This window comes from Melanerpes formicivorus, unplaced genomic scaffold, assembly GCF_026170545.1.
Source record: "Melanerpes formicivorus ecotype bairdi unplaced genomic scaffold, bMelFor1.0.p_v2 SCAF_58, whole genome shotgun sequence".
NCBI lineage: Eukaryota > Metazoa > Chordata > Aves > Piciformes > Picidae > Melanerpes > Melanerpes formicivorus.
Window position 1 is genome coordinate 3,864,714 of NW_027142410.1, and position 27,115 is coordinate 3,891,828.

Here is a 27,115-nt window from a genome sequence, read left to right on the forward strand (position 1 = left end):
GCCTTCCAGTATCTGAAGGGGGCCTACAGGAAGGCTGGGGAAGGACTTCTCAGGATCTCAGGTAGTGATGGGACTAGGGGGAATGGAATGAAGCTGGAGGTGGGGAGATTCAGGCTGGATGTGAGGAGGAGGTTCTTCCCCATGAGAGTGGTGAAACCCTGGAATGGGTTGTCCAGGGAGGTGGTTGAGGCCCTGTCCCTGGAGGTGTTTAAGCCCAGGCTGGATGAGGCTCTGGCCAGGCTGATCTAGTGTGGGGTGTCCCTGGCCATGGCAGGGGGGTTGGAACTAGCTGATCCTTGTGGTCCCTTCCAACCCTGAATGATACTATGATACTATGATAATAAAGGTGTGCATGGAATAGTCTCTATTTAAGATGCATCACAGCAAAGCTAGTCAGCTACCTACAGGTTGATGTGATTGTAGATAAATTCTGCAGCCTTTTTTTTTTTTTTGATCAAATGTTTAAAAAAAAAATCTTGTATAAAAATTGCACATGTGAGGGAAAACTCAAGGAGTTGCCACGGATCATGTGTGTCCTACACTAGAAAAAGAGACGCCTGTTGGAATATTCTTGATCTGGTAATTTTGGGAAAAATATAAAAACTAAACCAGAATTTGAATTGTGCAAAGGGAGAAGAAATGGTCAACAGTGAAAAACTACATTGTTAATGTCTAAATAAAATTGAAAGAAGCTTTACAAGTAGAAGGACATGTTATTCCATTATGTCTTATAGACATAGGTGTGATGAGCAAGCCTTTTCAACACTAGGGCAATACCTTGCAGGCTTTAAGATTTAAGACCTACATATGGCTGATGTTTTACACAGACACATCATTGTCTTTGTTCAATTAGTATCATTACAGAACATGAAAACAAATACACCCAAAATGCTTGTATTGTTGATATCAATGGTATGGGGCATGTGGAGATCACACCAAACTCTACTTTTCTTAGCAAATGTTTGCATGAAGGTACGTATAGTTTCATAGTTTCATTCAGGGTTGGAAGGGACCACAAGGATCAGCTAGTTCCAACCCCCCTGCCATGGGCAGGGACACCCCACACTAGATCAGCCTGGCCAGAGCCTCAGCCAGCCTGCTCTTAAACTCCCCCAGGGACGGGGCCTCGACCACCTCCCTGGACAACCCATTCCAGGGTCTCACCACTCTCATGGGGAAGAACTTCCTCCTCACATCTAGCCTGAATCTCCCCACCTCCAGCTTCATTCCATTCCCCCTAGTCCTATCACTACCTGAGATCCTGAGAAGTCCTTCCCCAGCCTTCCTGTAGGCCCCCCTCAGATACTGGAAGGCCACAATGAGGTCACCTTGGAGCCTTCTCTTCTGCAGACTGAACAGCCCCAACTCCTTCAGTCTGTCCTCATAGGAGAGGTGCTCCAGCCCTCTGATCATCCTCCTGGCCCTTCTCTGGACATGTTCCAGCACCTCCACATCCCTCTTGTAATAGGGGCTCCAGAACTGGACACAGTACTCCAGGTGGGGTCTCACCAGAGCTGAGTAGAGGGGGAGGATCACCTCCCTCGACCTGCTAGCCACACTTCTCCTGATGCAGCCCAGGATCTGATTGGCTTTGCAGGCTGCAAGTGCACACTGAGAGCTCATGTTGAGCTTTTTGTCCACCAGCACCCCCGAGTCTCTCTCCTCACGGCTACTCTCCAGCCAGTCACTGCCCAGCCTGTATTTGTGCCTGGGATTGCCTCGACCCAGATGCAGGACCCTGCACTTGCTCTTATTGAACTTCATGAGGTTGGCTTGTGCCCACCTCTCCAGCCTGTCAAGGTCCCTCTGGATGGCCTCCCTTCCCTCCAGCGTGTCTGCTGCACCACACAGCTTGGTGTCATCAGCAAACTTGCTGAGGGTGCACTCAATGCCACTGTCCATGGCACCCACAAAGATGTTGAACAAGACAGGTCCCAGGACTGATCCCTTGAGTTCCTCAAGCCAGGCCAAATCAAGGCTAGGCACTACACAGAATCTTTTCCTCCTCTGCTGTCAACAGGTGGAAAGAGGTCTGGAAGAAAAGTACTGAGGTTCTTGGTAGAATTACACATTATTAATGGCTTAATTAAGACAAGCATGACTGTTAGGCTAGTACCAAGCCTAAACTCATATGATTTCTGGTTTTATAACATATTTTAGTGGTAGAAGTACGTTCTTAACAGAAATGTTTTTTTTTCATATTTTACTAATAGAAATATGTTTTTAATAGAAATGTTTTCTTAGTAGAAGTCCCTATCTTCGTGGTTGTTTGTAGAACTGCTCTGCTTTTAGTTAGCTTTGTCTAGGAAAGTAATGAATTCTGCATGGAAGGGCAGTCTAATTTGCGTAAGTTCCTACTGCACATACTCACGTGCGTCGGAAGGCAGCACGAATATCCAAGTCTGCAGGTACTGGTGCTTCTGAGACGGCAAAAAGTGACAAACAAGAACGGGAGAGCAAGTCACAACAGTACAAAAATACAGTGTTATTTCTCAAGCCTTTTCTTTGCAGACTTTTCTTTTTTTTCTTTTTGTTTTTTTTTTTTTAATGTTGTAAATGGTGATTGATTACTCATTGAAAGATTGAATTACCTTTAAAAGTGTAGCCTTCACTAGTTAGCTTTCAAAATGCAATGTTTTGTGTGTAACTCAAGTCTGTCTCATGCTGTGTAATAACCTGCAGCATGGTGGTCTGTCTAATGTTTTGTGTGTCAGTTCTCCTGCTGGGAAATTTAATTTCAATACTGGCTGCCAGGGTATCTAAACTCAAATCAGTGAATATCAACTTACTATGATTACTAACAATGAATTGCAATTCATCCTCTGAAAGCAAAGGTAGAATCCTGGAAATATACAGAAATGTGTGGAAACTCCATTGAGGATGTTGCACAGAGAGAACTTTATTACTCTCTTCTAAGCTTCCCTTGGTATGAATAGGTGTACTGCTATTACTGGCAGAACAACTGTTGTCAGGCAGAGTCTTGAGTTATGAGTCCTACAACCAACTTGTGACATTTCAGAAGTTAGCACTGCTGATTGAGTAACTTCAATCAACTTGTGTCTTTGTGTATGTGGTTCATCAGTTGCTGGACACATGTTAATGTTGCAGCCCCTTCAAGAGAATCACTGAAAGAGGAAATGGTCCAAATGTTTTGTTCTTCCAGGTGGTCCATGCTTTTACTATTTTACTTAAACTCTTCCACCCTAGGGTGAAATTGATGTTGAAATGTACTTTGTTTTCAAATCATACATTTTTCACTGCAGCTGTTGTAAGGGTGGCAGTATCTATTATGTAAAATGAGTTACCTATTTCCAAAGTGATTTTTTATCACAAGGTGCTTTTGCAAGACTTGGATTTTTTAGGAAGAAGGGAATTGATTATAGCTTGGCATGTCTAAATCTGCCTGTTTGTCCTTTTTGTTTCTTTTCAAGTATCCCAATTTGAGTACCAAACATTTGCCAAAGTAAGAATGGACCTCTCTTTTATTCTGGAGAAATTAATATTGTGAAAGAATAGATCTGAAATCAGAATACAGCCAAAGAATAGTTGGATGGATTTACATCTTTCTGTGTGCTTCTTTAGGAGCATCACAGTTCTGACTTGGATGACATCTAACTCTTACTATTTCTGCTGTGTATTTCTACCAACACATCCCAGTCCTCATCTGTGGGACTCTGTAACTGCAACTGTATTTCTTCAGGTCTATACTTAAGTTCTGTACTTGTCTGCTAGCCACTCTGTCTCCACCAATTCTTTCTGGTAAGAGGAAGAAAAAACACCCCAACAACAGAAAAAACAACAACAGAAAAAACAAACCCCAAACCAACCAACCAACCAACCAAACCCCCCAACAACCAAAAAACCTAAGGGGAAGAAATAAGGTGGCAGGAATTCATCTTACCATTGACAACCAGGTTGAAATTGGAACTATCAAACTTGTCTTTGGTAGACACCTCACATCTGTACCCCCCTGCAAAAGTCATGTTTGCTTCTATAATTTCCATTTCAAAGGTGTAGATCTAGAACAGACACCATTGATATAAGTTAGAACATTAAATTATGAAAGAGGATAAGAATGGAGCAAATACAACATATTAGGGCATGAAGAGAAATAGACAAGGGATGAAATAGGCCTCTATGTACTTTTAGAATTAAGAACATCTGTACTGTCATAAAAATTACAGTAATTTCACCCAGTTCAGTAGGAACTGCACTGTCAGTCATCACGTGCACTCATTCTATGTATACTGGAAAGAGGATCAGAGCCTTCATTAACCAGGTGTAACCTCTACCTGAATGTATACAGTACATTAAAAAATACAGCAGAGGGACTGGCTAACAGGAGCAAGTCTGTTCTGTTCCATCCAGGAGAGGGTGGTAGTGTTTTGTAGACCATGCAGGATGAGAAGCCATGGTACAGACCCTCTTGTATTCCTCTGTCTGTATCTTTGAATGCATTTGTGGTGAAAGTCAGCTATTCAAAGTAGTGTAGATAATGCAAAAGAACAATAAATTTCAACACTAATAGCTGACTGCTTGATCTATTAAAACTGATAGACTAAAATGTCTGATTTACTGTATTCTCCTAAATTTACTAAGTATCTATTGCTTGAGAGGAAGATGGAGGGAATCCTCCTATAGATAGCACGAAACCTCCTCCCTGGTCCTCCAGACATTGTGTCATTTCGTCATAGATAAGGTGTGCAGGAGTGTGTACCTAGTGCTTGTCTCTTGCACCTATGGTCAGAACACAGACTATATGTAAGTATAGCATTGTCTGTAGCTTTGGGTACCTTAGTATCAAAATATTTCTATATTAGTTTATCTTTCCCTCAGCTTAAAGATTAGTGTCTGGAAGACTGAGAACCTTGCTCTGCCAATTGTACCTTGTTATTTCGATCATAACTATCACGTAGCTGGAGATGTTGCCCCACTTTGCTTCCCAGGTCCATCCACTTCCCTTTGAACCATTTCACTGATGGCTTCTTCAGCAGGCTCTCACCTGCCACTTTGGCAGTGAACATAATGTTTCCACCTTGTAAGGGAAGTAGGTTAAAATAAGATTATGAATAGTGTTTAATTTCTCTGTTACATCACTGCTGTCACTCATCATGTACTCACCAACAGTAACTTCTCCATCCTGAGGTCTCAGCACAAAGAGCCCAATAGGGTCCAGGGGCTCAGCTGGCTGAGTTCCAGCAGATGCAACTGGAATAAACATCAGAAATATGACTTAGAACTTTGCTTCAGCTTCTACTACAATTTACATAGTGAATTTTTTGAGTCATTTCAAGGTATCAATATGTTCCCTGTCTCTTGAGATTCCTTGTTTATTATCCCTTATCACTAGTGACCTGCTTTCAGCTACTGTGACTACTTCATTGACTCTTAAGGCTTCCCTGTTCCTATTCTTTCCTTCTGTTAATGAATCAGACTTGATAACAGCGCTAGTTCTCTGTTACCTTCTGTGTTTTGGCTGCTTTCCACTGGTGGAGCAGGTGTCTCAGAGGCAGCTGGGGCTGGAGCAGCTTCAGCAGGAGTGACTGTCTCACTCTTTTCTGGAAATACATGCGAGCCAAAATCAGAGAAAGTCATGTTTCTACTTCCTTTATGAAGAAATGTTACAAAAGACCAGCTTTTAATATATGTTAAGAAATCAGCCGTTTTTTTCAGAGCTTAGAGGATGTACTGGAAGGAGAAAAGGCCTAATTAAAACAGATGATGCATTGCTGAGTTTAGAATGGATGTTTTGGATTCTGTAGTCTTGATGTGTAGAAAGTTGTCAGGTTTCAGGATGAGAGATAGTCAGCAGGATCACACTTTATATGCTGTGACAGCTGTCATTTGTTCTAATCCATACCAGGATTTCCCTTATTCCTCATAAATCTGCCATGTACCGCCTTACATCTGGAACAGAATGTCTAGTTTCCTGTTAAATATTAGCATCTATTTAGCTGACCAGAAGATCTCACTACCATTACGTTGCTAGAATAAACAGTGATAGCAAAGAAGAGGAGATGATACTAATAGTCTGAGTTTGAGGCTTTTCACCAAAACAAAAATGGAAAATCAAAACACCAGAAGTGCTATATGGGGACCATTTTGGAGGAGATCAGGAAGGTCAAAATGTTTACCAAAAATGAGTGATTTTATCTGTCCTCAGCATCCTCAGACATTTTTCATGAGTCAGTCCCAGAGAATGTGGCTCTTTCTAGTTTTTCCCAGGAAAAGCTTGGGGAAGTTACTCAGTTTCCCATCTAGCTGATCCTTTAACAAACATGGACATAGGTAATGATAGGTGATATACAAATAATAGAGATTAGCATTACTCTATGTATTCAAGTCCTTCCTGAAATATGTATTTTTATTAACAGGTGATTTTAAGACAGCTTTTTGTAATATACGAGCTCCTACACACATTAGAGCATAGATTTTTCCCCCTCCCCCCCCCCCCAAACTGTTTTAAATTTGTATTTAAATAAAATGCTTTTTTAAAATAGAAATTACCAACCCTAACATGCAGGCATCTTAGTTTAGGTCCATTCCGGTTAGACAGCCTTTGCTTTGCCTTTCAATAGTTGAGCTGAAAAGTTTGACAGAGAATTCTAAAGATTTGCATTAAGATTTCCACTGTGGTCATCACTGTGTGAATGTCTGGCACCTGGCAATGGGTGTCTTAGCCCTGCAAATGTATTCCTCAGCTTAATAATTAACTTCAAATAATTGGACAAAACAGATGTGTAGAGAAATTTCACAGGGTTTCCGTGGCTTGTTTCTGTGGGCCTCATTCAGGCACATGGGACTGGAAATGATGATGAAGTTAGAATTGCTTAGGAAACACTGTACCTGGTTCCTTGACTTTGAGTTCAAATTTGACCTTGGAGCTTCCAGCTATTACAGCATATATCACATCATCTTCCTTTCTTACATTATTGATTGTCAGTGAGTGCTTGTTTCCTTCTGCCTTGATGACATATTTCTCACTTTCAGTGATTTCAGTGCCGGCACGCTGCCACTTCACCTTGATGCCAGCTTTTTCTGTCTCTGCTTCAAACACAGCTGTGCTTCCGGCTGTCACCTCTGTTGTCTTAGGCTTCTTCGTAAATGCAGAAACTAAAAAGAGAGAGGGGGCTTGCTAAAATCTATTTTGCAATTGTGACATATCTGGTGTAGTCAGCTGTTGTGGCTGCAGCAGCTGTTTCCTTTCATTCCCATCTGTGCATGCAAGCTATAAATCGCAGTACTTTTGACAGAGAAGGTGTGGAATTGTCTTTGAGTTTACAGAGATCTGTCCTGAATGAGATAGAATAGAATAGAATAGAATAGAATAGAATAGAATAGAATAGAATAGAATAGAATAGAATAGAATAGACCAAGTTGGAAGAGACCTTCAAGATCATTGTGTCCAACCTATCAACCAATCCAACCCACCTAATCAACTAAACCATGGCACCAAGCACCCCATCAAGTCTCCTCCTGAACACCTCCAATGACGATGACTCCACCACCTCCCCGAGCTTCTCCATATTGTCATGAAATAAACTGGAATGCATAGCAAACTAATCTTGCTGTCCATCTTCCTCTTTCTTTACCCCCATAGTGCACTCTGAATTTTCACAAGTGAATGTTTTGATCTATGACAAGATTGCACAATATGTATTCTTACCTGTCAGGATGTGTACTTTAATTTGGTATGCAGTTTTATTTACAAACACTAATTCTGTCCTAACAGTTGCTTAATGCAGTTATTAAACAGGCTCATGATCTTTTCCTCCAAGAAAATTACCATTTGTGCAGTAACCTGTGTCATGCCACAATAAAGTCACAGTTCATTTTAAGTCCTTCTGTTTTGACTGAACAAGAGTGTAGTGGAAAGAGAGACAAGTTCCTATGATGGCCCTTGTAATTTTATCCCAGCTAGAGCAATACCAAGTGTTTCCACTCAAATGTACTTCCCTACATAGACTCCACAACTACTAGTCTTCTAATTAATTGCAAGATGGATCTAAATATTTCCTCTGTGTGTGAAGAACTGCTTATGATGCTATAATGACAGTTCATGAAATCATTAATAAATGGGATGAACGAGCATAAACCAAATGATGTTGTAGTTCATATGTAATCAAAGTAGCACAATGGATAGGAATTTGTAATGCAAGCAGTGTGTTGTGCTTTTGCTCCATAAGTATCCTAGCCCTTCCTCAAGCTTAGATTTTAACAAGGTTAACAAGAATTTTGACAATTATTTTACTAATTTCTTCAACTTTATTTTGAATCAAAGTTTTCATTTAATGCTCATGAATAATGAAACCTGTTACCTTCTTGGTAATTGCTGCAAGCTATGTTCATCTATAAAAATACCACTAACATTCTGCTCCATACACTGGGTGTTTTTTGTGCATCATTATGTTAGCTTTTTACCAACTTACCCCTGCATCCCCATGCTTTTATAATATATTAATAATTATATCACATTTCATTGTATTTGTTGCCTCTGTGGCAAGTTATCTAAAGCTCTCCTGTTTGGGCAGCAACAAGCACTCTTTGAACATCACAAAGGTAGTTATAATTAGCTTCAAACTTTTGATTCTGCTTTATAAAAATGAAAGAAACATGGCATGGTGTCACCGGTTGGGGCTGTCCCCTTAAGAAAGGGAATATGGTGGACAGAAGTTGGTAAATGAAAAGAATTATCTAAACTAATTTCATTGGTAAAGTGGGAGGAAGCACCTTCTGAACTGGGAGTGCAGGAAGGTATACTGGGCTTTCCAGCACTTTTCTGCAGTCTTGCTTCCGCTTCTCCTTCGGGCAGCAGCTTGCAGCTCCTGGGCTTTCTGCCAAGGCTTCGGCCTTGAAAAACTGATAAAGGCCTGTATTAACTCCTTTCCAATTAACACAAGTGCTTCTAACCTTTTTTCTCTCTTTTCTTTCTCCTTCTATCCCACTCCGGGAAAAGTATTTTTAAAGAAACAGGTTACATCCATAGTTCTTGCATTATTTTGCAAAGGGTTCAAAGCTGCTTAAAAGCAAGTTAGAATCATAGAATTGTTACGGTTGGAAGGGACCTCAAGGATCATCTAGTTCCAACCTCCCTGCCATGGGCAGGAACACCTCACACTAGATCAGGTTGCTCACAGCCACATCCAGCCTGGCCTTAAAAACCTCCAGGGATGGGGCTCCTACCCCTTCCCTGGGCAACCTGTTCAAGTGTCTCACCACCCTCATGGTGAAGAACTTCCTAACATCCAATCTGAATCTACCCATCTCTATTTTTTTCCACTCCCCCTAGTCCTATCATTACCTGACACTGCTTTATCCACTCCTTTCTTACCTGAATAAACCAGAAAACGTCTATCTTAGGTTTTACAAGCCTTGCCATGTATGACTCTAATGTTCCAATATGAAGTTTCTCCATCAATTTTCTCAAATCCAACAGAGAATAAGTGAACAAGAGTCTAAGCATTTTCCATATACTTCAGGGAAGCAGCTTTTTTCTTCTGTGCAGTTATCAAGGTGAGCTTTTGAGATGCTGTAGTTGCCCCCCTAAATTACATTTTTATCTTTTTTTTCTCCATATTTTATGTATTTGATGAAAAAGCAGTTTTGGTTTGCACTGAGCCTATAGAAGCCTTGGCTGACCTCCAGCCTCCATTTATTCCATGATAAGATAAAAATGTTCCACTTTTCCTCTGGGAGTAGAATGGCCCTAATGTCAGGCTTGCAACTGTTCTTCAACTGTAATTGTTCTTAAACAGAGTATACTATGTGGAATATAGGGCTCTGTACTGTAGTGTAATACTCAAATGCCTGTTTTTAGCTGCTCATCTTTTGTTACATTATTGTACTGCGGTAAGCAAAACGGCAGAGTATACTTTGAATAATTGTGAATAATTGCAAAAGAGTTGTTGGAGGCAGCAGGTTCGATGCACAGAATTCAAAAGATAAGTAGAGGTGGCCAGGCTACTGTGTAGTGGGGATCCAGTTAAGTGCTAGAACCCACTCCTAAAATATCTATTAGCTGGCTCCTCTCCCGGTGACGCTAGAGATGAAGCAGCGAAGAGGCATGTTCTTTGTCTCTGAATGCTGTCATCATCACTCTTCTATTTAGGAACAAAAGGATCTTTAAATATATTAATTACTTAACAGCAGTGTGACCTGTAAGGGTTCCAACCTACAAATGGCAGAGTTTCAAGAAGTGCATGCTTGGAAGTAACTCTCTGATCTGCTGCACACCCTGCAAAGTTATTAGGCTTATTACATTTATTATAGATGACATATTAGGGCGTATTACATTTATTGTAGATGACTCAACAACAACAACAAAAGTGGCTGGCCAGAACTACATGCACAGTGAGAAATCACCACCACATAATATTTCTGACTTTTGGTAAAACTAAAAACATGAGTAGAAGTTCATAAGTCTTGTTTCTTCTCTCTCTCTCTTTCACTCTGGCTCTTGCTTTTCTGCCAAAGGACTCATTTCAGTTCAAACTTAAAATAATTGTGAATACTTCCAATAAAACAAAAGAGTGGAAAAGCCCCAAACCTCCCATCTGAATATAACCCTGCAAGAGCAGTTGTTGAGAACTCCCTATTTCACAGGTACAGTTGAATCTTAAAAGAGTCATTTTGCTGTACTTGAGATTCAGTCAGTGGGTGAGTGTCCAAAGTAGTCTCTGTATTCATCTGTATTCCCTTTCACTGTTCACATTTGCAAAGGAAGAATACCTGGAGATTTTACAGGCAATTACTTTGTTGCAGAAGACAGATTGCTGGACAAGCATGTGAAGCAAATGTCATTGTGGAAAAAGCAGTTTCTTCTGCTTAACAGAAGAAAGAGAAGTGAGAGATCCCAGCTATTCCTTGTCTCTTTGTGACTGCTACTTTAAATCACAGTTTTCCAGCAGATTATCTTTTTTCCCTCACAGTTATACCTGTCTAACCCAGTTATCTCCTTAATAGGAATGTTCCTAAAGACCATTGAAAATTTCTTGTCTGTTCTGAGAGCCTCACTTTTGCCTGCTTTTGTCAGAAACACATTCCCCATTTAGCAGTCTCTCTCACTTCAAGATTTGGCTTCTACCCAGATACGGCCCTCTGCGCTCCATACCATACTGAAAAAACACTCTTGGATAGGACCACCACTATCAGGCTGTGGAAAACCCAATGGCTGTGACACCTCTCATGTGATTTTATGGAATGTCTTACAGCTCTTTTGCTTGTCAAGCACTGACAGATCTCAGGCACTATCATATGCTTATCCAGGGTCCCACAGAACATGAACTTATGAGCCATTGGGCTGGGGCACCTCATGACCAGGTTGCTCATGTCGTCTGCTGCCCACTTTGTTAACTCTCTGCTTCCCAGTAAATGCTAACCCACATTGCACCAGAGGAGAGGAAGGAGACATTGGTACTAACATACTGAAGCAGTTCTGCAGACAGGGGGGAGACCTGTGAGTTACCAATGCTGATGATGACAGGCATTATTAAACAGAAGGGTGACAAGTGCTGTGTGTGTTTGTGGGGATGGAACTGGAGTTGCTGTGGGCAGTTAACAGGCAAGAAGAGAAATAGAGAGCTAATAAAATTAAGGCTAGAGCCACTTTGGACTAACCCATTTTTCAGCACATTACCTCTCATATCCCAGACCTTCCTAATGAATTCTAGCTTCCATAACACAACTTCTGAGCAGTGTAAACATAGCAAATTTCTACCCCAGGCAGAAGAGGAGAGCAGGCTGTGTGTTGCCTGCAATAGTGTTACAGAAAACGGTTTGGTAGCTCATACTTCTGCTGCTGGAATTTGTGTATGCAGCATCTATCCTTTAAGTGTCTTGTAACACCTGTAACACATCAGCCATGCGGTTATGTATGTTAAATACAGCTTCATTAAACAGTACTAAAACCCTTTGTTTGGAGGTCTATGATCAGATTGCATTTTGATTGCAATAATTTATTAATAAGTCTATCAATCAGAAGGCTGAAGAAATAATTTGCTTTTGTCCAAACTAGTTAAATAATTTAAGTTCCAAAAGCAATTTCCTTCACTTTTCACCTAAACAAAATCAATAGAACTAGTGTTCTTCCTTCCTACTATTTGTTATCTTAATACTAGCACCTTCATGCTTTCTGCCTTGCTTTCTGACCTGCTTTGGAGCAATCTGACATCACCATCAGTCAGTTTACTATTCTGCTTCAAAACTTCTTCCTACTCTACTTGAGAATACAGATAATGGCTAAGCTGCTACCCAGGTTGCTCTCTCAGTGAACTATGTATCTGTTCACTGGGCATTTATTTAATAAGTGTTTTAAGGCAGTGATTATTTTTCTGTCATCTTTGAGTCGGATCAAATTATTGGTAAGTAACTATTGATTACCATTTTATCCCTAATAAAAGTTAGCATTAGAAAAGAGTCATTCCCATTTGATTGTTGTTGGAAAAGGAATGAGATGGGCATTAAAATAATGTTTAAATAACTGGAATAAATTCAGTTCCTAGCCATGATCTCTAAATAATTGGCTTATTAAAAGTCATGAGCATTAGGTGATAATATTTTCCTAAAATCACTGAATTTCAGTGTATGGACTATGTTAAATTAAAGTGAGTAAGAAGTGTGGATTTCACAGGAGTGGTTTTAGATAGAGTGATGGAGGAGAGCCATAATCTTGTTTGGTGTGGTGTTTTGTGTGGGTGTGTTGTTTGTTTGTTTTATTTCAAAAGTGGTGGTTTTATTTTCAAAGTGGTGGCTTTGACTTCAGCTCTTTGCCATTCACTATTTGTGGAGAGAAAAATAAGCCCTTAAGGAGAATATGTGTTAGATAAGCTTTTAAAGTTATATTGAAACACAATCTATTAAAGATATAAATGTTTTAGGAGAATCTAATGTGTCTTAATTGGATGCATGTAGTACAGATTCCAGCAGTAATCTATGATGAGTGCAATTAGAGAAAAATAGAGTCATGAGTCTTCCACAAAGCTGTTGTCTTAGTGTATCTGGCCAATTTGGTATTGAATTAATATTACAATAGTAGTATTAGCTTTTGGAATTCCTTGACGTGTTAAAGCTTCAAGCTGAAAATTTATCTTTGCTTTAGTAGTTGGCAGCTAGTTTTCCTTTTATATCATTTAGCCCTCCATTGAGTTAAAAGCTAAACTGTGGTTAAACAAACTTCAGTAATGGAGCTTGTAAATTTCGTGTGAGGAACTGTATGAAGGTGCTGCACATTCCTCAGTCAGGACCTAAGTGGCTACTTGCAATTACAGCTTAATCATTCTGTGATCCAAAAGCTATTGAACTACTCAGTCTTATCATTCCTTGCCTACTTCAGCAGCTGAGATTGTAAATTCCTGTAACATGAGCAATAGGCAAGGAATAGCTCCACTAAGCCATCTCACCTCTCTCTGTGCATTCATAATGCTCACTGTAGAATGGGAATACTAATACCCAGCTTGCTTTAAATCTTAACAAAGGAAGAAAATAGATCTATATGAGTTTGGGTTTTTTTTACTGTAGTATACATTTAACTATCATGGAGTAGGACTTCACTGTGCTAGGTGCTTGCAAATGTATAACAATAAGCTTGTAGTTAAACTAAAACTCTTCATTCTACTCTTCATTATGCAACACTGATTATTATTACTAATGCCAAAAGCCTCTGTGTACTTAGAAGCCAGGTTATTTATAAATGCTTGATCAAATTTCCTAACCTGAACTGTGCAATCCAGACTCTTCAACCTATAAAATAGAAGAATAAAAATTGGCTGATTTTCAGAGACGGTAACACCAGACTTCTCCTTTTCCAGATATAGTAATACACACATTTCCCACGAAGTCCCATTTATCTACTACATTTGGTGTTTCCTCTTAATGTCACAAATTGTTGTTAGGGAAGTAGATGGGGTTTTTTTAACCTTTCTGAATTTTTACAGCAACAACAAAAATCAAAACTTTCCATAAAGCAAGCCTGTGAACAGAGATTAAATAACTATGAGATGTTGTCCAGGGAGGTGGTCGAGGCCCCGTCCCTGGAGGTGTTTAAGGCCAGGCTGGATGAGGCTCTGTCCAGGCTGATCTAGTGTGGGGTGTCCCTGCCCATGGCAGAGGGGTTGGAACTAGATGATCCTTGTGGTCCCTTCCAACCCTGAATGATACTATGATACTATGAATTTAAAGGGAGAAGAATATACAATTTCTGCAACAGCACCCTGCAAAATGCTATGCTTTTCTACATCACTCTGCTCTTGGGGAGATTTTCTGGAATGCTCTGACAGTTCTTTAGGTATTCTGTAAATAAATAGGGCAATGCCTTATCCTGCAGTATTTTAGTTGAATGGTTTAAAGTAAAAGAATGTCTGTTGGAAAATAGACTGCTCTGTTGCAGGTTTTGTGGGATTTTGGTTATTTATTTGTTTGTTTGTTTATATGTTTACACAGCAGATACAGGGAGAGTATCTCTGATAGTTCTCTGGCATGAGGTGTTTTCCTTTGAATGTATTGTTAAGTGAATATTCAGCCTTCCTGAGATCATGCTCAACATTATCCCATCTTGAAATGGCTTGAAGTATATAAACAACATGGAATAGAAAACCAAAGGGATTAGTGCCTCTTGGGAGCATGAAAAGATTCCCTTTAGAAGTTGTGGGGCATGTGACTCGTTCTGTCTCAGTCAGAATGGGTAATATGAGCTTTTCCTCCCCCTGCTGTGATAATTACAGTGTTTAGGCTGGTTTGTTCATAAGGATAATGTAGCACTGGTGGTGTTAGACATCTGTTAGACTTCTTTGTAGAAATAAGCTGAAACAGAATTCCTCTTCACCATTAGCTAGCAAAAGTGGGCATCTTCACCAACAGAGAAGGTGCTTTTCATCCACAGAGAATAAAAATGTTAATTTAAAGGCAGTTGAAGCATTAGAAATCAAATGTCCCAGTGCCTAGGTGATCACACTTGCAATTTTTGCCTACCCTCTCTTTTTGCCAGCATTGTCAATTATGAGTATTAGGCATTTCAATAAATTTCAGAAATTATGTGATTTTAAAAACAGAGTATGATTGTGAGTGTCTTACTTCGGGGGTGATTGCTGAACTTGTACAGATTATCTTTTCATAGTTTTATCCAGAATTACAGGGGCTGGTGTATACTTTTTTGTATATAGAATTCTACTTCCTTCTGATTTCAGAAATTGCAGCTTTCAGAACACCAAATGATGGCTCTGGCCAGCCTGATCTAGTGTGGGGTGTCCCTGCCCATGGCAGGGGGGTTGGAACTGGATGATCCTTGTGGTCCCTTCCAACCCTGAATGATACTATGATACTATGATGTTCTAGTTGTAATATAATTGAAGGATTGTGATGCTACTGCTGTTTTAGAGTTATCATATAGAGGGAGCATAAAGAATCTTGGATTTAATCATGCTTCAGTGCTTTGCAGTTCTCAATGAGAGATAGAGGCTGAATTTGTGCTCACCTTTGGCATTGGTCAGTTCCAAATATTTTGGCCAAAATGCAAGTTATTCTGAAGTTTTTCTTTCCTTGTGATAACTAGAGGAGATCTTCCCATTGACCAGCCTATCAGGAAACTGATGCCTGCTCAGTCTTTGCAAAGCATGAAAGCCTGCTACATTAATAATTATCAGCAGCTATTACTAATTCTGGAAATACATGGTATTAAAAAAACCCATACACCTTGTAATATGCATTCAGGTTGTAATGATTCTGGGTAGGCACTGGCAGCAGGGAAGTGAGAACTCTAGAAGAGAATAATAATAGATTTAGTACAGTTTTCTCCAGCCCTGTGTATTGGACGTGCACACTTTTAAAACAATCATAACTTCTGCTTTTGACTCTTTTTCCAAATCTAATTGTGGATACAAAGTGTTACTGAGAGATCTTCCTCTACCACCACACAGGTGTTCTGAAGCTAAACTGTCCCTGCCTCTGCTTCCCAGGCCCTCTTCTTCCTCCTCTGACAAACAGATTCATTGCACCTTACACCCCATCCTAGGCCTTCCCTTCTTCTCTACCTGGGCAGCCTCTGAGTGGTTCCTTGTTTCTCCATTCTAAATTTGAACTTTCCTAAATCTGAAATACTTTCCTGATGTTTTACTAATGGGGCAGGACTTTCACTGGACTCTGTGACCTTGGCTTTCTGAAAATAGCTAGTTATCTTCTGGCTTGGGGGAAAGGATGGAGGAGGGTGAGTGAAAAATACACATATATTCTTTACAGTACAGTATGTTCTTTTTTTTTTTTTCATAGAGCTCTGCTGTCACTGGCTGGAATAACTAGAAAGAAAGGATAAGCTCTGAACCAGGTGCCATTTATTTTCATTTTCACAGAGATATCACTAAAAACAAATATCATCAATGTTTGCTGCTTACACTTCCTTAAAAGTATCAGAGGAAAAAAAAAGCAAAAGAAAGCAGAGATTTATACTGCCTGAATCCACAAGAGAGAGACTGCAAGCTGTTTTCAGAGTCCTAAAGATGACTGGGAAAGGAAATCAGAAATGAAAAAAAATATGAGAATTAAACGTGATTCACCTCATCTGAAGTCTCTTGAGCAAATTCTGAATCTGAGAGTTGCCAGACTAGTTACTGATTTCTCTGCAAGATCAGTCAACATCTCTTAAACCTTCATAAAATAGAATCTATTTTTTCTTTCTTATGTTTTGGAGTTTTTTTATGCTGGGGTATTTAATATCTTGTGCATACAAAACCTACTCACATTTTTCTCTGTCAAGCTATTCTTAGATTTTGTCTGTCTGTTATGATCCTTACCTGTTTTCTTTGCAGGCTCTGGCATCTTGACTTCGTTTCTGGTGAAGCTCCCAGTTGTATCTATAGATCAGGGTTCAAGCTAAACAGGAATGAGACTGAAGAGCTTGTGAGACCCCCCTAAAGAAACACTTGTTGGAAGCCCCCATCCTGCTCCTCCCCCTTCATCCCTGACTGTTGTCAACTGCAGCACCTTATCAACAGGCAGGACACACTTAACAGGCTACATCAGCCAGGATAAATATAGCCAAGTTCCAGGAGCCAGAGAGCTCAAACCACCCAAGAGTGGCTACCACGGATCTGTTTGTACAAAGCAGAGCACAATCTGATGTGGCACATGTGGAGTATTCTTTCCAGCTTTGTGTATGCATTGCATTAAGAATTCCTGCACTGCCATGTTTACAGCACGTTGAGCAAACTAGGTCTGATTGTGACATCTCCTCTGTGCTGGTTCTGTACTTGCTCTAATTCTCTCTCTGCTTGCATTCTTGATACCTACCAGTCCTTGCTATTGTTATAACTGGGTCCAAACTGAGCAGTCATCTTCTACCAAAGATTGTGTTTGTGGAACTAAACGTGAAACTTCAGGAAAGAACTTTCTTCTGCAGAGACACTTAGGCATTACTGACTTTTGCAGTAACAACTAGAAAGCATGACACTACTTAAACAGTTTAAGTCCTCCCTTCTCATCCACCCACTTGATACACAGCATATATTTCTTGCCAACCAGCAAGTGTGTGTGTGGAATTACAATTTTAAGTAACATTTTAAAAATAGTTCCAAGGTTTTATCTGATGTTTCTAGAAGTTCTAATTTTGCTTAATGGTATAGAAAAATATTGGGGAATCTCACTAGACAGTTACTCTGGTATTGCCATTTCACACTGCAATCACTGCTTCTTATCTATTTATACATGTAGTGTATATCAAAATAATAACTGTAGGCATTCATCCCTTCATTGCCTTGGTGGTTTATCCATTTCCTGTCACTTTCGTCTGTCTCCTCTGGAGCTTTATCAGAGAGACTCTGTAGGCCGTGCATGTAGCACATTTCACCTACCACTAGTATTGAAAAGACTATTTTAAAGCCTTGTGATTTTCAGTTTTTCCAGTTTTACTAGCCTGTGAAAACTTCAGTCTGAAGGATTTCTGCTTTTGGCAGAGAACTCAGAATAGTATAATGTGCACGCAACCAGCCAGCCCATCAGTCGCTGTACCTTGTGTCTGTCTTTCAAATCTGACTCTCTGGGCAAACTGGTAGGACAAATGTGAACATGCAAGCATGACTGCTGCTATCTCTCCAGATTTTTGGGCCAAATATTTCCCTAAAAAAGTTTTTTACGTATGAGTGAGGAAAAGGGGCAGGACAAGTTCTTTACCATGAGGGTCATGGAACACTGGAACAGGTTGCCCAGGGAGGTGATTAAGGTCCCATCCCTGGAGATATTCAAGGTGAGGCTTGACATGGCTCTGGACAACCTGGTCTGGTTGAGTATGCCACTGCTTACTGCAGAGGCGGTTGAACTAGATGACCTTTGGAGGTCACTTCCAACCCACACCATTCTATGACTCTGTGGCCATTTCTATGTACATTTTCCATTGCCTCTGTTAACATGGTATGTGTTTGACCTACTACCTTGTGCCCAAGGCTTTTCACTGGGAGTTGGGAAATTTCAGTTATTTTCTTTGGCCTGAACTTTTTCAAAGGGCTTGAGTCCCACCATCTGAAAAATCTGTCACTAGACTAGTGAAGGTTGTCATACCTGTCTTAAATATTTCTCCCTATTAGAGAGCTGCTATTAAATCCTTCCTTCCCAGAGCTGATCTGCAGCACTGCTGGAATGAGATTCTGACCCCATCTGGGAATATTTGTCTCCCTGCAGCTTTAGACCATGGGGCCACAGGAGGCAGGTTATCCAGAGGTGGACCCTAATCAGCATCACGCTTCTTCTCAACTTAGTTGCTTCTCCAGTATATGTCCTTGAAATGTCTACAAGGAAACTGAGCTTGAGTAAAGTAATTTCTGCAGTATTTAAAACATGATCCTCTTGTAACTGCTATCAGAACATGTTATGCTGCCTCAGGAATAATTTTGCCCCACGAAGTTAGTTTTGCTGCTTCATCTTTCATCCCTCGCCTATTGCCAAATAATTATTTTTACCACAAGCTTATATGCTGTGTTCAAAATCATAGTATGCTGACATAGTATATTAGATCTGGGTTCAAAAGCTTGTTCAGTTCTGAAATATCTTTTTATAGTTGGTACCATAGGCCTTTGTTACCATTAACCAAAATAGTGTAAGTAGAAATAAATGTGTCTGGGATTAAGGGAAATATGTACTCACACACAAACTCTTCACGATGCAGGCACATAGTGTTTACCATACATGCCAAGCCTGTATTTATTCTTTGTGAATGTCAGCAGGAGAGGACTGAGAACCTTCAAATAGTGAAATACTGGGCAATGGATATGTAACATGAAGTCATTCTGAATGCTAATAGATATTGACTTAAGTACATCTTAAAGTATTCTAAGTTCTTGTAACTCTTAATGTTATTGAATCACCTAGATGCTAGTTTCTCTCTAAAATGACAATATGTCCTTGGAGTTAATACTTTCCAGTAGAGGTGATTCCACTGTTGAAACACACAGTTATATAAACAAGAATTCTGTTAGTGGTTCAGAATTTTGCAGCTTCTAATTTGAATGTCCTCTTGTTCCGGGAGCAGAGAAATTGCCGTTCAGTGACTGAATGTTGGTTGTTTTCTATACTTCTGTCACCTCAAGTTTTTTAGGGCAAAAATTAAGCTGTGTAGATCTACATTTAAACACTTTAAAACCTGATGTTATGTAGAGAGACATTTTCCTTTATCTTCCGCTTTTTATTGTCAAGGATTTGTCTGTAAAATTGTCAGGCCAATGTCTGACCCTAGCATGTCTGTAAGAGGTCACTTCCATCACTTTGACAACAGCAGGTGAAACCTGCTTCCTCCAGGGCAAATGAAGAGTTCATCTTGCCATCACACAGCTTGAAGAATAAATCTGTTCCTCTGTTTCTCTGGAAATCTGTGAGGTGATCTAAAGTGTGTTGCCATTCAGAGGAGATACAGTCATACATTAGACTGAATCCTAAGGGTGTGTTGTTCAAGGATAGTGTCCCAGTAGTTATCTCTGAGCCAGTATTTCCTAGGTGAATTGAAAGAAGTTTATGCTAAACTGAAAAATCTAATGTGCAAGGATAATAGGTCACTAAGAATGAGTAAGAAGATGATGAAATATTCACATTGTGTGTTAGAAAGGAAAGCTAGACAATATTGTCTGCATTCCTCTGTAGGGAGAGCAGCAGGCAGGAGTTTATGCCAACAATGATTGCTGGGATCATGTCAATAAGTTTATTTCATTTTGCACTCTCTCCTGTGTATTTATCAAAGATACTTAGAAACTGATTTAGGCTTGAAGAGTTAAGGGCTCTCATCAGTGCTTGGGTACTACTTCCCAAAGCACTTCATGTTTCCCAACCTATATATGTTTCGGGCTTTTTCTCTGATCAAATATTAAACATTCCTTATTTCATGTGGTGTTAACATTTTCCTTTCAATGAATGGATTTTCCACCTGTGATGACATATGACGACTTACTTTCTTTGGATCTCTTTTTCAGGATTTCATTTGATTTATTTGGTCTTTCTGACTGTAGATTTGATTATTTTTTTTTTTCTTCTGTAAACATTTAGTGGTATAACTTTAATTCAGAAGGCTACTGGAAGACATGAGTAACTTTAAACATGGGCTTAATTCTGACTGATTGTATGATCAAAATCAGGCATATTTAATTCAGGTACTGTGGTATGTCAGTCCTGTGGCTGTTTTTTCTCCACAGATAGAATAGAATAATAGAATAGAATAAACCAGGTTGGAAGAGACCTTCAAGATCATCGCATCCAACCCATCAACCAATCCAACCCCCCTAAACAACTAACCCATGGCACCAAGTACCCCATCAAGTCTCCTCCTGAAAACCTCCAAAGACAGTGACTCCACCACCTCCCCAGGCAGCCCATTCCAATGGGCAATCACTCTCTCTGTACAGAACTTCTTCCCAACATCCAACCTAAATCTCCCCTGGCACAGCCTGAGACTGTGTCCTCTTGTTCTGGTACTGGCTGCCTGATCACATGCTTTCCAGGCTTCAGCATCAAGTTTAACCTGGTGAGGGCATGAACTTCTTATTCAAAACAAAATTGAACCACAAGAATGATTTAGTCTGATGCAGGGAAACAATCCTATTCCTGTCATATTTTTGCAGTTCTTTGTGATTTTAAAATGTTATTTAAAATAGTGCCTGCATGTTCAGGGCAGATTGGACGTGGCCCATGGTCTAGTCATGAGGTCTGTGGTGACAGGTTGGACTCGATGATCTTTGAGGTCTCTTCCAACCTTTGTGATACTGTGATACATTATTGAACTCTCTCCTGCGATACTGTGATACTGAACAAATGTCTTCTCTGCTATTACGCTCCTGGTTACCAGGTGGCAGCATTGTTGTAACTGTTTCCCTCCACACTCACCCCCCACGCCCCCCCCCCCCCCAGCATTTTCTACATTATATTTATCTATGTGGCCATTTTTAATAACAAAACTGCTATGCAAATGTTATACATGATCAAGAGGCTAAGCTAGCCTGAAACTGGTGTGTAGTGGACTGTGATAACCACTTACCCCATGCACTGCAACACTAGACAGTGTTTCCGAAAGCGTATGAAGCTTCATTTAATATTCAGGTGAAACATGTCCAAGCACAGCAAAGTGAAGCATCTTGTAACAAATGTGTCTGGGGCTTTGCTAAAAACGTGGATGAGAATGACAAGGGTGTCCTTCATTTTCAGAGGAGTTATCTTGCAAGTCTTAAGTTACTGCTCTGTGCCTCAGACAGTGGCTTTTATTATGTAGTTCCAAGTCAGTTTCAAAAATGGTAGGTGGCCTTCAGTGCCAAGCTGTGTCATTTATAGACAAAGTTAGCAGCACCTCCTTCTAATAAGACTGTGCAACTTCCTACCAAAAGACCATGGTTTTATTAGATGGTTGTGACTTTGCCCAAGCTATCTGGGTGGAAAATCTATATATTACTTTTTTACTTAGGACTTTTTTGTGTGCTTTAGTTTCTGTCATGCTATTTGATTTCCTGTCTCCATCTTCATTTATTTGCCTATTTACCTCTTAGTTTTGTTTTGTTTAAATATTGCCTTCTCTGTGATTCAGCAGTTTCTAAAGACAAGGTAGGATAATTAACTCTCAGCAAGTTCCAGGGTCTGCAGATTTTGTGCTGTGAATAGTGAGATAGCTAAGCTGGCTTGGTGCGAAGCACAAGGCAACAGCAATCATGCACTGAAGTGCTGCACTCACAAAACCAGTCAGACTATCACAGTCTCACAGTATCACAGTATCACTAAGGTTGGAAAGGACCTCGAGGATCATCGAGTCCAACCTATCAACACAGACCCCATGACTAGACCATGGCACCAAGTGCCACGTCCAATCCCCTCTTGAACACCTCCAGGGACGGTGACTCCACCACCTCCCTGGGCAGCACATTCCAATGGCAAACAACTCGCTTGGTGAAGAATTTTCTCCTCACCTCGAGTCTAAACCTCCCCTGGTGCAGCTTGAGACTGTGTCCTCTTGTTCTGGTCATGGTTGCCTGGGAGAAGAGACCAACCCCTTCCTGGCTACAACCACTTTTAAGGTAGTTGTAGAGGGCAATGAGGTCACCCCTGAGCCTCCTCTTCTCCAGGCTAAACAATCCCAGCTCCATCAGCCTCTCCTCATAGGGCTTGTGACTATGTCCTTTGTGCTTTAGAAACATACAGCTCGGGGGATGTGGTGAAAAGAGACTTGGCCTCACTGACAGAACTTGAGTTTATAAGGGCTTTTGAGCTGTGAGTAGCACTGATTCTCCTTACTTGAACTTCTGTCTCCACAGCCATTTTGTATCCCGACACTTTACATTCCATATTTGAGATCTTTCCAGACCTCTATAGTTAACTTGTTTTCATTTCAGGGATGTACTTTTAACTGGATTCACAGTAACCAGACTGAGTTTGTTCCAGATTCTAGACTATAGAATGTATGCAGTCAACATATTTTCAGTGAGAACTTCCTATATTTTATCTTCTGAGGAAGTTTTGACTGTGTCAGCTGGGTCCAGTGTTGGGGCAGCAGAATTATGCCTACAATTATCTCTGTGCTGCTCTTGGGTCTTTTGCTGAGTCCATACACTTGAACTAAGAGCAAATAGTACATGTGTGCTCTGTGCTTCAAACAGCATCCTCCCTCTGCTACATAAAAAATGAAGGGAAGAGCTATAGGAGGCTAAGGATTGGACTTTCAGACAGAGAAGGGGATACACCAAACAGGGGGGGAAAAGCATATTAAAATATGTGATTGAAGGGTAGGGGTGGGGAGAAGAAAATTGAAGCTGGAGGTTGTGGGAGGGGTTTGAAATAGATCCTCAAAGGACAAGAATATTGAATGGGGAGCAGGGGTACAAATGGGAGGGAGGGAAGAGAACTAGGAGTCGGTAGATGATAAGACTGAAACTGTAAGAGGATGTGGCATGGGAAAATTAAATGGCTGTACAAATATATTGGAACTGAGAACTGTCTGCATGAAGCAGCAGCTGACTGGAGGCACATGTGAGAAAATTTGGTCTGAGAGGAAGAAATAAGACTAGTGAGCCAAAAGTTGAAACCTGACATTGAGAAAAAAACAACTGGCATCCACTAAATATGGAGATCCCTGGTGGCTGAGTCTAAAGACAGAGAAAAGCTGGAGGAAGAGCTGGGAATGAATAGCTAGGACTGGCTAAGAATGGAACAAAGTACAGGGTGTTGGTGACTGAGAAAAGGTAGAAGAAGGGGTGTCTAAACAAGAGTTCTAAAATTAAGTTTCTAATGCAAACACGCAAAACTCAGAAAATTAGTTAGCTAAACCCAAACTGATTTGTATAGGCAAATGCTCAGCTCAGCACCCAAACATTCTTCACTTTGCATAAGGCAGAGGCATCAGAGTGTTCTGCACAACGGTGCCAGTGGTCAAAGGGCTTCTCATATCAAGAGAGCTATTGCTCTTCTGCTGAGGAGTTAAAACAAAAGCTCAGAGGGAGCCCTTAAAGCACAGAAACTGCATTTCTTCCTACCACAAAGCCGCTTCCCCAATCCTTTGCATAACCTTGGTCTCCCCAACACCTCCTCCTACCCTTCCTTCTTCTCCACCACCTCCTGCTAAACCTTATCTGCGCTACCACATCCTCATTCTCCTCCTGTCCATTTACCGCTCTGCTCAATCTCACGTACTGCTTTGGCTCCCCAATAGTAAAAAGTAACACTGGGGGGAACTGGAGGCATGAAGAAGGGGGATGTGGCTGCTTGAGTGGAGAGAATGGAAAGAAACAGAGAATAGAAAGAAAGTTGCCTTGAGAAAACTGATGTAATTGGCCTGCTTTGAGTAGGAGGTTAAATGGGGTGATGTCCAAAGGTTCCATCCAACCTACCTTACTCTGTGATCCTGTGTGGTGATGTGATGTGTTGTGAAAGGAATTAATGTTAGCTAAAGAACACACAGATGTCTTCTGAGTGAGAAAATAAGAAAGAGTATCTGCAGCCTACTTCTGTTTTCAAGTTCTTTGGAAGAAGCAGACATTCTCCTGCTCTTGGCATAGGACTCTGGTGACCTCCCCAATAGCTCTGGCTCAGCTGAATCAACTGAATTGCAACATGCAAATTTGTTAGGAAAGGTGAAACTTGGGGAAGTTTTAGCTGTGTTACAATTAATTCAGATGGAAAAGCTCCTTGTCTACTTGACTGTGGCATGAGATTAATGGGGTTGTTACAGTAGTTTTGTTTATTACAAGCTTGAAATTTGTAGTGTTTTAGGTATATGAGTATGCAAAATTATGTAAATCTGGTTTGAGTTTTGCTTAGAACAACAGAAGGTGATGAGACAGCACGTTAAATACATTTAGAAATAAATGGAAATGGTACCCACAGAGTTCTGTAATCTATATCCTACCAAAGTCTTGTCTGTCAATAATCCATACCCTTTAAATACAAACAGTGTGATTCTCCTGGAGAAGATACTGTTGGGGGCTTTGTCAAAGAAAACAATACTACTTGTATGGTCATCGGTGATAAAGTCTCTGCTATTAATTTACAATATGCAGTTACAGTATAAGAAAAATTAGAGCAGCTGAGTGCATTGCATGTTATATGATACATGTATGTGTAATGAAGTTGGCATTATAGTTTGAGTTAAGCTTAATGGTTATGAAGTGACTTTTTTGAATGAGGGAGGAAGGACAAAACCTAGAAGGAAATGGAAGAAAGAAAAAGAGTCTAAGTGATACAAATAGAAAAGGCATGCCGAGGCAGAATGTTTACTGAAGCAAAAAAACCCCTGGCAAAATACAGGGCATAAGCCCTGTTGTAATACAAAATTAAGACAAATACAGATAATAGGACTTTGGCAGTGTAAGAATCTTGAGATGAGGCTATAGACCTAAAATTTAATGAAGGAGGAAACAAAAAGCCAGTAAATATCATAGGATATGTATAAATGTATTTTTCAGGAAGTTTGGGGGATTGGTAAATGTGAACTGTCAAACAAAAACAAAGGATATTGCCTTTAACTGCAGCTCTATTTGATGTTGGCAAGTATAAGCTAAGATCTAGAAATGTCTAAAACTCTCTTTGAGTGGGTAAAATTAAAGAAGACATGCTATCTCTGTAAATTATTATAAGCAGATTGTCCCTCAGTACACCAGTGCAATTTTTCTGCCTTCTACACCTCTGGTGTACGACTGAAGGGAGTCTAAAATACTGTAGGAAGTTCAGTGTTTTGGATTTAAATAAGCCATATTTTTTCCAATAGTATCTCTCCAAAAGAATGGATTAGGGACTAGTCAGCAGCTAATAAGGTGGTTTGTTTTTTAAAAGCAGGCTTCAATGACCAATGTAAGTTGAATGTCCAGCTGTAGTGTGAATGCTTGCTTTGTAAGGGCATTGATGATCTCTAACAGCAGTGGGCCACAAAATGTTCCAATAACCTTCTGTTAATCGTGGGTCATGGCTCCAATTAATAACCTGACCTGCCTTTCTCCAGCATGTCAGCTAGTCTGGTACTCAGCCACTTCTAGAGAAAATGGAGTCCTTGCTTCTCTGGAATTTTCCTGAAACAGTGATTTTTGTCACATTAATTTTGGTATTTTTTCTCTGAAACAGCCAAAGGGTTTCTGCTCGCACATGCGACTGAATGGCAATTAATTCGACAGCTTATCATTCAGACCAGTTTGACTGGGTGGGATACAAATGGTGCTGTGGCACAGAAGCATCATCCGTTGGTCTCCTTCACAGCTGCAGCACATGATTATTCAGAGTCTTTATGGCCCAGAGGAAAAACCTCCTCAGAAACAGATGGGGAGTGAATATTTTTAGAAACGGTATCTTGAAGCATTAATGAGAGAAAGAGAAAAGAGACTTCAACTTTGGAGATAACTAAAATACTAAACCTACTTCTTAAAGGATATTAAATAGTATTTTTAAAACGTTTTAATTATAACTAATACTGTCCCCAGAAATGTCTTTTCTCATATTCTTCTCTTTCCATGTTACTTGTGGCCAAAACCAGTGTAAGTTGCAAATTCTTCAAGTGCAAGTAGCTGCTCTAAAATAGCATTTGTCAGTAATGCACAGTGCTCAAATCACTCTTACAAAGATTCTTGTTATTTCTGTTTGAATGTTTGTTTTAATTTTCTGTAATTTCTCCTGTGCTCAATTGTTGTCTATGCAAGACTTGCTAGGAGGATGGAAAACTAGATATCTGAGATCAAAGGAGTCCATTTTGACAAGCTTAAAATGACTTTTATGATACCCTAAACATCTCCACAATTAGCTGACCAGTTAACTTTTTTACACTCATCGTAGTTTTTCTGCAAGAGGAAATGGTCCTTCTCTTCCAGATTATAGTGTCAGAGAATGATCAGTTCTGCTTTCCAAGCTGTGTTTGTGATAAAGTTATTTTTATGAAGAGATAAATTAATCCTCTACCTTTCTTTAATATGAAGCCTTCAAGTTTGATGAGGGCAGATGTCTTTTATCTCTTCCTAGTAGCCAGCCAGTAGTGAAGAATCATCATCAGTACCAAGCAGAAAAATCCTGAGTTTCTAGCTCAGCATCAAAGAAACCCTAATTATGTCAGGGTAGAGTGGTGTTCTAGTCTCCTGAGAGCTGCTTTCAGTGTCTTCAGCTTCCGTCTTGAAATTGCAGCGTGGATGCTGATGCAATTTAT

At 40.2% G+C, this 27,115-nt stretch overlaps 1 protein-coding gene across 1 annotated transcript in view; it reads right to left on the bottom strand.

The window, feature by feature from the left end:
* Positions 1-16,927, bottom strand: part of MYBPC3 (myosin binding protein C3) — a 73,172-nt gene extending 56,245 nt beyond the window's left edge. Inside the window, exons 1-7 of the mRNA XM_068161571.1 lie at positions 16,779-16,927; positions 6,847-7,113; positions 5,463-5,558; positions 5,122-5,208; positions 4,887-5,035; positions 3,902-4,019; positions 2,372-2,420 (exon numbers count right to left, since the gene is read on the bottom strand). Of these exons, the coding sequence (XP_068017672.1) occupies positions 2,372-2,420; positions 3,902-4,019; positions 4,887-5,035; positions 5,122-5,208; positions 5,463-5,558; positions 6,847-7,113; positions 16,779-16,803 (791 nt within the window). The 5' untranslated portion in view covers positions 16,804-16,927. The remainder of the gene's footprint in view (positions 1-2,371; positions 2,421-3,901; positions 4,020-4,886; positions 5,036-5,121; positions 5,209-5,462; positions 5,559-6,846; positions 7,114-16,778) is intronic.
* Between the last annotated feature and the right edge of the window lie 10,188 nt (positions 16,928-27,115).